A 13,924-nucleotide genomic window follows, 5' to 3' on the forward strand; every position below is an offset into this window, starting at 1 on the left:
AACCATCAGCTCTCCTGGGTCTACAGATTGCCAACTCACTCTGAAGCCAATTCTTTGATAAATTTCTTTACAAATAGTGCCCCCCGCCCATTGGTTCTGTTCCTTTGGAGAACCCTAACTAATACACATGCCCAGGCCTCCTCTCTGATTTCTAAGAACTCATACCTCAGCTCCAACCATGTGTCTGCCAAGAGAGCAATATAAAGGCCTGGAGCCCCACGGCGAGAGGGCAATCACAACACAAGGCTACACCTCAAAGTCAGACATGATTTGTCAGCCTTTATTAATCAAAAGCAAAGCCAAGCCCTAGAGTTTCCTTTTAAAAAACCCAACCTTGTTTATGGCAAACAATGATGTCATTGTACGTTCAATACTACAGAGCAAGGATTAATCACTTATTCTTCTGAGATTAAAACACAAGTGTAAAACAGGTTAAAATAAGATTCTTCCCAGTGACTTAAAAATAACTCCAATTGAAAGACATTTTGAACACTCTGTATAGAACTCAGGACCAAAACAAGACCTTAAAAGACATTTTTACCTTTGAGGTAGCACAATAATGCTGAATTAGATTTTTTATTACAACGAGCTGAAGAAAACAATGAGGAATCTATCTTTTGCTCAAGGTGGGTTAAATGGTTTTCTGCAAATCCCCCATGAGGTTAGTGACAATATTCTTTAAAAAAAAATTTTTTTTTAAGTATAAAGATAGCCCTGCAGTGTGTAAAAGGAAACCCTCGGGAAGGCTGCTTCCCATAAAATAGACATTAGAATCACCGAGGAACGTCAGCAGTCAAGACAGGAGGGACAAGAGGTAATTACAGTGAAAAACCGAAACAACTTGTATCTTGGCAAGATTGGTTTACAAGTGCATGTCAAGAACAAAAATTCCAACATCAGCCAACTGAAAACAAGATAAAAGATGACATTCATGGGTCTCTTTTCTTCTTCTCTGTGCAAAAATGCCCTCTCAATTTTTCTAAGCGTGAGAAGGTGGCTTGTACACTTGACACCGCATGGAAATGCTGCGTGCCCAGGGTGCTGCTGGGTGCCAGCGGCACTACTCACTGACCACCAAAGGCCATTGTGGGCAGAGAATCTGCGCAGTGAGAGGATGAACGTGAACTCTCCTGGCTGGAGAACCATTTCTTGGCCACTTTGCTGCCGAATTCACTCATTAAACTGCTCGAAGAAAACCTCCACCCTGGATTTCTGAGAATCTATAGCAATTATATATAAGAACTATTGACTAAGAGGTCAGAACATAAGAATCCTTCTTTCAGAGAATACAACCAAAAGACAGTGGATGTGATACACTGGGGTCAGAAGGAAGGGTAATACTGCAACTTGGACCTCACAGCTCTCAGAACATTCTCCCCACCCAAATCAATGACCGAAGGGGTCACTTTCCAACACAAGCTCCGCCCTGTGAGGCGCAACCACCAGTGCAGGGCTTGCCTGGCACAACATGGACACCAGAGCCCTGAGTCAGACTTGCCCACTACCTTTGATTCCCACGCTGCACACAGACTTGGAACACTGTCAGACTCCTGGCACCTTGGAAACAGCTATGTCCTATTTCACTCACACTGGTCCCTTTGAAGTCTCCCTCCTTCAAGCTGGAGCCCCAAGGGGCCCTGTAGGCAGTGAGGGGCTAGACCGATCATCCCTATATCAATCTGTAATTAGAGCAGGAGAACTTAAATCTGATGAATTCTACTCTGTAAAACACCAACCATCAGTGAGTCGGGGGTGTCAGAGAGGACTCTGTGAAGAGGAAGACTGACCTGGGATGTGCAAGAGGGCAGCCTGCAGGAGTGACTCTGGCATGGAGTTCACAGCCAGCTCTGACTAATGCTGGCGTGATGGGGCGTAGGTGCAAAGGGGACCTCTGCTCACTGTATAGAGTCCTCACACAGTCTGGGGCTAGACTTCTGTGTCACTCCTGAAGCCCAGTGAGTACCTGTTATGTTGGCAAGAAAACGGTGTGGTGGTTGTCAGCTAACGTGCAAGATCTGCTTTCTTAACTTATTTGATAATAAAACAACACCACAGAAAATAATCATCTTGAATAATCATGGGAAAAAACACATGGACTTTCCCAGTGCCAGCTGCCTGTTTTGGACAATTGGTTATAACCTTTCATCATTCCGAGAGCTGCAGTGCAGGCCACCGAGGGCAGCCAGTCTGAAGAGTCCTCCTGCTTTTACTCCACGGAGCACAGGAACAACAAAGGACTGACCAAGGCTGCAGTGAGTCACTGCTCTGGAAATCTCTTGACCACAGTGTCTGTGGCAAAAACAGAGAGCCTGGCTTATGTGGACCACTCAAGGCGACTATGTGGGCTCCCATCATCGTCCACCATAGGAATGGCTCAAGCCCCAGCATGTGGTATCTTAGGGATTTATTAATCCCCAAGTTAAAAAAAAATCATATTGGAAAGGGCCTCTTGATTTAATAAAAAACGAACTACAACATTCAAATTTATCTTTATGCAAATTCCATACTGCTCTTAACATCACTTGTAACATCTGATTTTAAGTCATTCTGAAGAAAAAATTTCATTCTGAAACATATCTAGTTAATTAAAATAATCAAAATTCTATCTGATATAATTAAAAGGTTAAAAAAGTTTAAAAACAGAAGCTAAATTATTTTCTTCTGAGATAAACAATTGGAACCCCAAATATCCTAACATCTTAATTAGAAAGATCTTGGCAGTAATCCTATAAAATTGTAAATGATGCCAATTTTTGAAAACCAACAAAGAGTTAATCATTAGAATAAATGCCTGAGTCAGCTGACAAACTGATATACACGAATGTGTCCAAGGGGAATTCCTACAGAAATATTTTTTCAGTTTCAAAAAATAGCTGCTTCTTCTTTAAAGAGTTTAAAAATTGATGGTTCAACAGCACAGCTATGTGGTAACTCTGGAGTAGAAGAAAAAGGCTCTCTGTAGTACAACTCTTGCCAGCAAGCTGCCATCAGCCAGTAGAGGCAACTGGACATATGGGATGGCAGGAATTACCAGGAAAGTATTTGGGTCAGATAAAGTGATGACACCCCCAAACCCTGGCTCCTTATAAATGGAGAGCAATTCATTCAGGCAAACTGCACAGAGATTAAACAAAACAAAATCTGCTGAAACAAAACAGAAAACAAAAACCCTCAACCCAGAAAACCTTCCGTCTCTCTGCTACCTGAACAATGTACCAAACCCAAATTTTCTGCTCTAACATGGGTCCCAGTGAGGGATCAGGGTGCTCTGGGGTGCGACCTGCTAGGCCCTGAGCAGGGCCATCCCTTAAGCATCACTGAGAATTTGGAGATAGCTGTCACGTGTGCTTTCAGCAGACAGTACAATGACACAGGACCACAGAGCTTCATCATAATTGCCACTACTTTCCAATGTAAAACCAAAGGCTACAGTTGTGAACAAATGTCGACTTTCTCAAAGGACAAATAAGGAGATCAAAGGCTACAACATTTCCTCCCTTGAGAAAGGTTTGGGGAGGGTGTCTACAGTTATACAATAGGTTTGGGCAGACCTGTGGTAACTTCCAAAAGCAATAGTAGCAGCAAGAGAGGAAAGGAAGATGTTTACACTTTGGACTTAGTATCAGGCACTTAAATTGTTGGAGAGACATGCCATTTTGAACCAAAGATGTGAAACTGGGTTGGAATAACCATTACAAGTAGTCTAATAATGGGCTTTCAGAAGCAAAGTAGAGGTGCAGGTTGAACCTCTGCCCATCCTTTAGTGCTGACTTTCAAGTTTTCTAAATGCCCATGGCCACAGCAATGGCAGCTGCGGTGGCAACGGAAGGAACAGTTCTGTTGTGTCTGCTTTCTGTGTGTGTTCTGTGGCTGACTGGAAGGTTGTGGTGTCACACTGAGAAGACTCCGAGGTGTGGCGCACCTAATGCCCAGGGTCCATTAGATCCATGCTGGAGCCAAACATCTTCACCAGCTGGTCCTGGTAGTGTGAGATGTTCCTCTTCATGATGTCCATGCAGGGCCCCAGAAGCCTCTCAAAGGCCTGTACATCCATAACTGCATTGTTAAAAAGAGATGAGAAACAGAATGAATTCTATATCAACAATTCAAAGTCATTTTCCTCATGCAAACTTTTTCTTAAATATACACATTCACATTACAGGACCTTAGAGTTTGGGACACTGGGCACTGGGGAAAAGGAGGGCTGTTTCTATGTGAACACAGCAGGACAGTGTCATCTAAGTTTGAGACATTTCAGAGTCCGGCAGCACCTATTTCTCTCTGTCCCAAAACAACCCTGGACACTTGCCTTCTCTTTTGACAATGCCCGGGTGCCTGTATGCCCATCTTGTTCACAGGCTAGTCAATGCTCAGAAATGTTTGTGAAAAGAAAATATTCACGCATTTCTGGTTGGTCACACAAACTGCCCAAGCCTAGATGTAAGAGTTGGTGAAATAAGCCAAGGCTTGCTGATGAGAAAAAAATATTGAATGTTAGAAAAAAAAGTATTCAGACATAAAGAACTTTTCTTTTTTTAAAGATTTTATCTATTTTTTTAGAGAGAGGGGAAGGGAAAGAGAAAGGGAGGGAGAGAAACATCAATGTGTGGTTGCCTCTCACATGCCCCCTTACTGGGGACCTGGCCCGCAACCCAGGCATGGGCCCCAACTGGGAATCGAACCAGCAACCCTTTGGTTCATAGGCCGGTGCTCAATCCACTGAGCCACACCAGCCAGGGCAAGAATTTTTCTTACCTAAGCATTTGACATCTCCCACAGCATAAGCTGAAGCAGCTCTGGGTTTGTTGGTCACCAGTGCAAGCTCTCCAAAGTATTGCCCCTTATGGCAGCGGGCAATCTCGACCTCCTGGTTCCCACCATCCTTGTTTGCTTTAGTCTAGCGTAGGGTGAGAAGATGACCCAGGCTGACTCCAGAATCACAGTTGGGCATGTCCAGTTACACACACTTCTATTCCCTTTTCAGTACACTTAACACAATTACTGAGAAATTCACTTTAGGCTAATGTCAGTGACATGGTTTAATCAGAGGAGTTGGCTTCCACTGACACTTCATCTGAGTCCTAACACCTTTCAGGTAATAGCTACATATCAAAAGGTAAGGTGCAGAACATTTTCTTTTGAAGATTTATATATATTATAAATAATAATATACAATTAACATATGACATATATTACACAATATATAACATATAATCATTGATATAACATAGTGTTATGTAACTAACAACTATTAACACATTATATATTGACATATAATAATACATTTATTTTATACATATACTTGTATATGAATATTCTCAGTTTGTTAGATGCTGACCTCTGTGGCACAGGGGAAATAAACAACATCTTTTGTTAATTCTTTCTAAATAATGTCAATGCTTTTCTTAGGTAAAGAGTAAAAATCCTGGGCTGCTACTTTTTGATCTGAGACCATGCCTTTCTCGGATAAAACTTTACAGTGACAAATTTTCTTTTTAGGTATTGTCTTCTTAAGACAATACTACTACTAGTATTGAAGTAGTGACCACTACTTCTTAAGTTAGTGGTCCCCTCTCACACATTTTTTTAAAGGAGAATTAAGTGTCCATACCTGAAATTTCGTGGTCTAACTCTCTATTAAGATAAGAAATTAAGTAGGTTATAACTCATGCTTATGAGATTACTGAAAATGGTGAATAAAGTATTATTTTGTATTTAATATTTAGAGTTTCTTTTAAACCAAATCCCTCTACTAAACTAAGCAGTAACTTGTTTAAGTAAAAAGTTATTTAGAATTTATTAGTAAAAATTAGTCTGAAATCTCTAAGAGCCCCTTTATGTTATGTGCAGATAGATTAATTTATTGAAGACTTATTTAGGAAAATAAACAGAGGTGCCATATTAGCTTATGTGGCTTGACTATTCCTCCGTCCACGCTTCTGCTCTGACCCGTTTGCTCTTAATCAACCTGCCCCAAGCAAGCCAATGCGCTTTCCTCTTTCTGTAGCATTCTCTGAGACTACAGACATGTTGTTGCCTACCTAGCCCCTTCTCTAGAACAGCACGTACCGCCCTGACACACCAACACCAGAACCCAGGGGCTTTTGTAACAATGCAAATTCTGGGTCAGTAGGTCTGGGGCGGAGCCCAAGCCTCTGCATTTCGGACAAACTCGCCCACTCCCCCAGTGTCACAGTGCTGTTGTCACACCCAAGACTATGCTGTGTGGCAATGGATGCCTAACAAATGTACAAACACGTATCAGTAGTCCAAAGACTGTAAGCGAAGAACACAGAAGTTTCAAACTATTGTTTCATATGAAACAGATCTATTTTTAATTAGAAACCAAGCCATCTTATAAGCAGTAATCATATTTTTCTTTCTTTCCCTATTCTTAACTTTTAACAAAGATATTTTATAGAGGGTTTCATACTAAATTAATTTAGTTTTAGATATAAGTATTTTTACAAATTCTATATTCTTAAAAAAACTGAAACAGAGAATTCTGGTTATGCTATATTTATGGGAAGAATCACTCCTCCCTCCTACAGTCATCAGTTTTCTAGATCTCCCAATCCATCAAATGGCCACAATAATTAGCCACAATGATAACTGTCCTAGAGACCTCCCCTCCCAGTGCTCCAAAAAGGAAACTATTTTCTTTTTTTTTTTTTAAGATTTTATTTATATTTTTTGAGAGAGGGGAAGGGAGGGAGAAAGAGAGAGAGAGAAATATCAATGTATGGTTGTCTCTATGTGGCCCCCACTGGGGACCTGGCCTGCAACCCAGGCATGTGCCTTGACTGGGAATCAAACCAGTGACCCTTTGGTTTGCAGCCTGTGCTCAATCCACTGAGCTATGGCAGCCAGGGCAGGAAGCTATTTTCATATTCAACACCTACGTGTATTTTTAATGACATAATTCCCCTATTTTTCTATTAGGATATTTATCTTTTTATTGATTTATAGGCCAATATTTCTCACATCATTAATTACACAATAGGCAAAGGCAATAGGGACAAACATAAATATACTACAGTAAGTCCCTATCAGTGGATAGGCTTAAACATGGGTCTTTGCCTCACCTAACAATGGTGGTTTTGGTATACTAAACACACGTCCCATTATTTAAAATAAAGAGTTACTTTCTGTGCATACATCTGGCATCTGGATCTTCCCTGGAATAACTTGCATAATCACACACAAACTCACCTTGCTTCTAATCAAGATCCTCACTTCACCGGACTCTATAATGTAAAAGCTATCAGCTTTTTCACCCTGAAAAGGGAAAGGAGGTCAGGTACATGTGTATTGAAGACAGACACAGAAGTAGATCATTTTGTCATTGCCTGAGCTCTGATTTGTATTTATTTTCCAACTCTACAAGTCAATCAATGGCTAACAAATTCAGAACAAAACGAGAAGATCCTGATCACAGGGGATGTCAGTCCCATATAACTGACACATATCTCTCATTTCTTAACACGGAATATTCACATTTTCTTCCATGGATATGCCCAGGGCACTGCTCTTCTTACTGCTCATGTTGGAACACTACTGAAACCTATGACAAGGGGTCAGTAGCCACGGCTGTCACAGACACTATCATGGTGGCTCCTGGCTACCCCTGGGTCGTGGGGCCCAGGGATCATCGTGACCATCAAATGCAGCCCTCTGGAGGACAGTGTGAAAGCCCTGCCTGGTGAGAAAGGGCTTTGATGTGGGTTGATGTCATCCTCATGAGCCGCAGGCTTTTCTTTTTCTTGTTTTGATTTTACCCCACTTAGCTGAACTAGTCATTCAGGTAATTCAACAAATAATTAAGTACTTACTCCCTGCCAGGCACTGTTCTATTCTAGGCACTGATACATGCAGTGGGCAAAACAAATACCCTTACCCTTGTGAAATCTACAGTCTGATGGCATGAACAAACTGTAAACAATCAACATAATAATCAGTAAGTTATTTCTGTATTGGAAGGCAGTAAGTGCTACAGGAAAAAGTGAGCAGAGAATGTGAGATGTGGAAGGCTAGGGGAGGAGATGGCTACAGTATCCGACAGAGAGCCTCATTGAGAAGGTGAGATTTAAGCAGAGGCTGGAAGGAGGTGAGAGTTAGGCAAGCAGGGGAGAAGCAGCTTTCAGGCACAGGTACTTCAGACTCTGAGCCCTCACTCTTAAGCTCTGAAGCAGTGACCATCCACACTGGATAATTCAATATTAATCATATGCTCTCATTCCTTCTGGGTCTTACATCTTCAGTGAGAATCTATACTTCTGAGCATTCATAGGCTTCATATCCTTCGACTACCATACAGTACTCCAAGCGGGCACCATACACAGCTGAGGTTGATGTTCCTGTTATCTAGTGCCGGGTCACCACATAATAATTACTATTCCACGTGAGTGAGAACCACAGCTTTACAAAGGGGTGTTTGTGGGTTTCGGTGCTGCTATGTTGGGTAGCTACCCTACACTCAGAAGAGCCAAATCACCATGAAGTTCGAGCATTACACAAATAACTGCATGATAGGAGTTAATGAAGGACGGCGAGCCATGAAAGAAACTAAAAAATCAACACAAACATAAAAATTTGTGTTGATAAACTTAAAAGGATGTAATAAAAAAAAACCCTGAAGGGACAGCTGCTGGCCAGGGGCTGCCCGGACAGCATGTGTGGTGTGGAGAGCATCCAGAAACAGGCTGAGGGGCACGCTAGGATCCCACCATCCCCTGCCATAGGCAGTGGCTTCCGTTCTCTCTGCTGCATCTGGGCCCCAGCTGGACATCTGTATTATGCAAGGTGCCCATCCTCAGGCATAATGCATGTGTAAAGAACAACTGGGCTGCAGAAAGGAGCCTGTGGCATGTTGGTGCTAAAGAGTAACAAGTCAGAGCACAAATGTCCAGGGGAACTTATGGTAGAAATCTCTAAGTGCTGAGGATCATCACTGATCTTCAGAGAGGTAGGGAAATTTCTAGTTTTAAATGCCCATAATGTAAAAGAATAAAGGCTGAAAACTAAAGAGATAAGCATCTAACTCAAGAGAATAGGAAAAAAAATTACAAAAAAGAAGAAAGGAAGTAAAGACAGAAAGTAATAAAACATAAAACAAACAACAATTAAAAGGAAGAAGTTGGTTCTTCAAAAAACCTCAAAGAATCACCCTGACTAGTGTTGCTCAGTGGGTTGGGCATAGTCCTGCAAAGCAAAAGGCTGGCAGTTCAGTTCCCAGTCAGGGCATGTGCCTGGGTTGTGGGTTCAGTGTGCGAGGGGTGACCAATCAAAGTTAGCCTCACACATCAATGTTTCTCTTTCTCACTTGCTTTCCCTCTCTCTAAAAATAAAGGAACAAAGTTTTTTAAAAAAGAGCCCTGGCTGGTGCGGCTCAATGGATTGAGCACCAGCCTGAGAACCACAAGGTCGCCGGTTTGATTCCCAGTCAGGACACATGCCTGGGTTGCAGGCCACGTCCCTGGCTGTGGGCATGTGAGAGGCAACCAATCTGTGTTTCTCTCACACATCAGTGTTTCTCTCCCTCTCTTCCTCCCTCCCTTCTCCTCTCTCTAAAAATAAATAAATAAAATCTTAAAAAAGAAAGTAGGAACATCATTCTAGATGCTGCAGATATTTAAAAGACATTAATAGGAACACTATGACCAACTTTAGGCAGTAACACTGAATTTTAGAAGAGATGAATAAACCCCTAAAAAAGATCTGACCAAAATACACCAAAGATGAAATATATTGTAGAACTGTATATCTGAAAGCTATATAATTTTATTAACCAATATCACCCTGATAAAATCAGTGAAAAAAATGAAATAAAAAATCTAAGTCGTTTAACAATTAAAATAATCTGTAGTCAAAATCTTCCCACAAAGAAAACACTGGTTCCATAGAATATCCAAGAAACTCTAATTTTATTTTTTAGAGAGGGGAAGGGAGACAAAGAGAGGGAGAGAAACATCAATGCGTGGTTGCCTCTCACACGCCCCCTGCTGGGGACCTGGCCTGCAACCCAGGTTTGTGCCCTGACTGGCAACCAAACCAATGACCCTTTCATTCACAGGCCAGCACTCAACCACTGAGCCACACCAGCCAGGGCAAGAAACTCTAATCTTACACAAACTCTTCAGATAATAGAAAGAGAACTGAATTCCAATTTACATCATGAGTTAACATTATCTTGGTATCGAAATCTGACAAAGCTACTATAAAATGGAAAAGTATATATAAGCCTCGGGAACATAGATATAAAATTTTTTTATAAAGATTTTATTTATTTATTTATTAGAGAGAGGAAGGGAGAAAGAGAAGAGAGAAACATAAATGTGTGGTTGCCTCTCATGTGGCCCTCACCGGGGAACTGGCCCACAACCCAGGCATGTGCCCTAGATCGGGAATTGAACTGGTGACCCTTTGGTTGGCAGGCTGGCACTCAATCCACTGAGCCACATCAGCCAGGGGTAGATATAAAATCTTAAAACAAAATATTAGCAAACTGGATTTATCAACATATAAAAAGGATACTATATGATGGCCAAGTTGGTTTATCTTATGTCAGCAACAAAAGGTAGCTTTGACATTTGAAAACCAAATCAATGTAATCACTTACGTATTGTTTGTAATAGCTAAAAACTAGAAATATCCTAAATGTCCATCAGCAGTGGAAAGGCAAATAGTTCATATTCATATACTGGAATACTATATAGCAATACCCCCCACCCCAATAAACCACAGCTGCATACAATGTGAATGAACATTGAGCAAAAAAAGCAAGATGCAAATAAAATACATACTTTCTAATTCCGATGAAAGAAATTAAAAAAAAAAGTAAAACTTGGCCATATTATCTAAGGTATACACACAAGCGGTAAGAACTACAAAGAGAAGCAAGCATGTGACTGCCATGAAGGTCAGGGTAGGGCGGCAGGAGGGCTGTGGCTGAGAAGGAACTCGTGAGGGTTGGGTCGCTTCTGAGGTGTGAGAGCATTTCTCTGAAAATATCAAGGAAAGAAACTTCTAGATTAAGAATAAATCGAACTTTATAGGCTAAGATTAAACTTCTCTCCAAAGGGGTTCAACTAAGTTATTCTCCTATTAACAGTGAATAAAAGTTCTTGCTACATCACTTAAAATTGTCAGATTAAAAAAAAAGGTCAGATTCCACCTTTTTGACAAAGTAATATGTATGAAAATGGTTCCTAAATGTGGTTTTTAATTTGCATTTCTTTGATTAAGCAATGAAGCTGAAGCCAATTCATTAAAAAAAATTTTTTTTAAACTTATTTTTAGAGAGAGGGGAAGGGAGAGAGAAAGAGAGGGAGAGAAACATCAATCGGATGCCTGTCATACGTGCCCCAATGAGGGACCAAACCTGCAACCCAGGCACATGCCCTGACTAGGAATCCAACTGACCACCTTTTGCTTTGTGGGACGATGCCCAACCCACTAAGCTACACTGGTCAGGGCACCAATTCATTTTTCATTGATGCCAGAACTATGCTTTGAAAATAGAATACTCATGTCACTCTTCCTCTCAAAACCATTTGGAATTGCTTGAGAACCCTTGGTCTAGGGACACCCTTGGTCTAGAGACATTGTCAAAAGGAGTCTATAATAAGTATATTAATTTGTATCCATTTCGTACCACTAGCCCGCACTCCTGTCTTCAAGAGCACAGACACACCAGAAAACACTGTGGTTTCTCATACCTCTTGACATACCTCCTGAAGGCCTGGGGCTTTCAGGATAGAGTTGCTTTGGAGACTGAAGATTCTGGTTTGTGTTAGATTGATTAGCTAAGAATCTACCTCTGTGCCAAACACAGAGAGAAGGTAAAGGGCACAACTATTCGACCTTCCCCAGGTTTTAACAGCCATGAATGAAGCTTGCTCAGGGTCAAAAGAAAATGACATCCAAAAGAACAAACACCAGAAGCCACAGAAAGGTGAATGAAGGCAACAGATCTGCATGTCAGTGAGATGAACATCAAGGGGCATCAGAAAACCCTGCAGGAAGTGTGCCCTAGTATCTCGCAACATGAGCTCCCCAAAGTGAGAGGACAAATGATGCACTAGTTCTTCAGGAGGTGACTCCCCACCCCTCACCTGAGTGATTATGCGATCTCCATCCTTATAGATCTTCTCTCCTATGACATCCACAATCTTCATTCGTTCTGAAACCTGAAACAATAGACATACTCACAATGATAAGGAAAATACCGCAACTAAAAGTCACAAATAATATCTATATAACAAAGAAATGGATTAGAATAGTTTGATTCGAAAACCTAATAATAGAATTGTTTTTAATTAAAATTTTTTTAATTTATTGATTATGGGGAGAGAGAGAGAGAGACATTGATTTCTTATTCCACGTATTTATACATTCATTGGTTGCTTCTTGTATGTGTCCTGACTGGAGATTGAACCTGCAACCTTGGACTATTGGGATGATGCTCTAACCAAATGAGCTACCTGGCCAGGGCAATAGGATAGTTTTAATAGCTTTTCTATTCTTTTTTTTTTTTTAATCCTCACCCAAGGATATGTTTACTGATTTCAGAGAGAGAGGAAGAGGAGGGGGGAGAGAGAGATATTGATGTGAGAAAGAAACATTGATTGGTTGCCTTCCGTACGTGCCTCAAACCCAAAACCTAGGTGTATATGCCCTGATCAGGAATCAAACACACAACCTTTTGGTGTACGGGACAACACTCCAATGAACTGAGCCACCCTACCAGGGCTTAATAGCTTTCCTTAAATCTACATAAACAGAGTCTTATTTAAATAGATTTTACCTCTAGTGATTTAAGAAGGGGCACAGATTCAATAAATGATTCAAACATCTTCCGCTTTTTTGCATTGTTTTTCACTATGATTCTTCTAAAAGTCACACGGTCCTACAAGAAAGAACATGAAAATCACAGTAAACGTGTATGTAAGAGAACACCTATGGTTTAATTGACTGGCCATAGCAAGTATTAGAAGACTGTGAAAGGTACTAAGTCAGATATTTCAATCTAAGTCATCACTGGGAGAAAAACACTACAGCCTGAGCCAGACAGAAGTCTACAAATTGTTGCTTGCTATGTAGTACTCAACGGATGCCACCTATGGGCCATAAATAGAATATAAAATAAAAAACTTCCAATTAAACATTTGTGAGCTTACGATCACTGTTCAATGTGAAAAGATGTACCCTCAGAAAAAGGACATAAAACAATCAGATGTTTTTTTTCTCCTCAAGGACTTTAAAATCTCAATGAGGAGACAATACAAAATATATAGGAATAAAAAATTTATATATAGTTCAAGACGGCATATGAAATGTACTAGATGAACTACAGAGACAAAATAAGTGCCACAAGAATTCCAAGGAGGGAGAGAGATTTCAAAGTAGGTTGGAGTGATCAAGGATAATTTTTTTTAAAAACATATAAGATTTTTTTTTTGATTTTATTTGTTTATTTTTAGAGAGAGGGGAAGGGAGGGAGAAGGAGAGGGAGAGAAATATCAGTATGTGGTTGCCTCTACTGCACCCCCTACTGGGCACCTGGCCTGCAACCCAGGCATGTGCCCTGACTGGGAATTGAACAAGGGACCCTCTGCTTCACAGTCTGATGCTCAGTCCACTGAGTCACACCAGCCAGGGCTCAATGACTTATTTTTCTAGGCTCTCACATAGAGCGTTACCCGCCCCCCAACTTGTCTCATAAAAACATAAAACAGAAAATGTAGTAAGAGGTGACACAACTGCAGGATCACAAGACCCAGTTGTTATCCTGTAATTTAGAGTAAATGGTACTGAAAAATCATTTTATTTATTTAAGGATTTTATTTATTTATTATTAGAAAGAGGGGAAGAGAGAAGAGAGGGAGGGAAACACCGATGTGCGAGATAAACGTCAACTGGTTGC

General features: G+C 40.8%; 1 protein-coding gene across 2 annotated transcripts in view; it reads right to left on the reverse strand.

Annotated features, from left to right (window-relative positions):
• Positions 1-259: 259 nt before the first annotated feature.
• The window catches only part of PRKAR2A (protein kinase cAMP-dependent type II regulatory subunit alpha), a 43,565-nt gene continuing 29,900 nt past the window's right edge, over positions 260-13,924 (reverse strand). The window contains exons 7-11 of one of the 2 annotated variants that reach the window (XM_024565769.3): positions 12,806-12,907; positions 12,114-12,188; positions 7,213-7,278; positions 4,756-4,897; positions 260-4,056 (exon numbers count right to left, since the gene is read on the reverse strand). In XM_024565769.3, coding sequence (XP_024421537.1) covers positions 3,923-4,056; positions 4,756-4,897; positions 7,213-7,278; positions 12,114-12,188; positions 12,806-12,907 — 519 coding nt within the window. In that variant the 3' untranslated portion in view covers positions 260-3,922. The remainder of the gene's footprint in view (positions 4,057-4,755; positions 4,898-7,212; positions 7,279-12,113; positions 12,189-12,805; positions 12,908-13,924) is intronic. The other variant, XM_045199783.2, reaches the window with a different exon arrangement.

Source organism: Desmodus rotundus, chromosome 8 (genome assembly GCF_022682495.2).
Source record: "Desmodus rotundus isolate HL8 chromosome 8, HLdesRot8A.1, whole genome shotgun sequence".
NCBI classification, from domain to species: domain Eukaryota; kingdom Metazoa; phylum Chordata; class Mammalia; order Chiroptera; family Phyllostomidae; genus Desmodus; species Desmodus rotundus.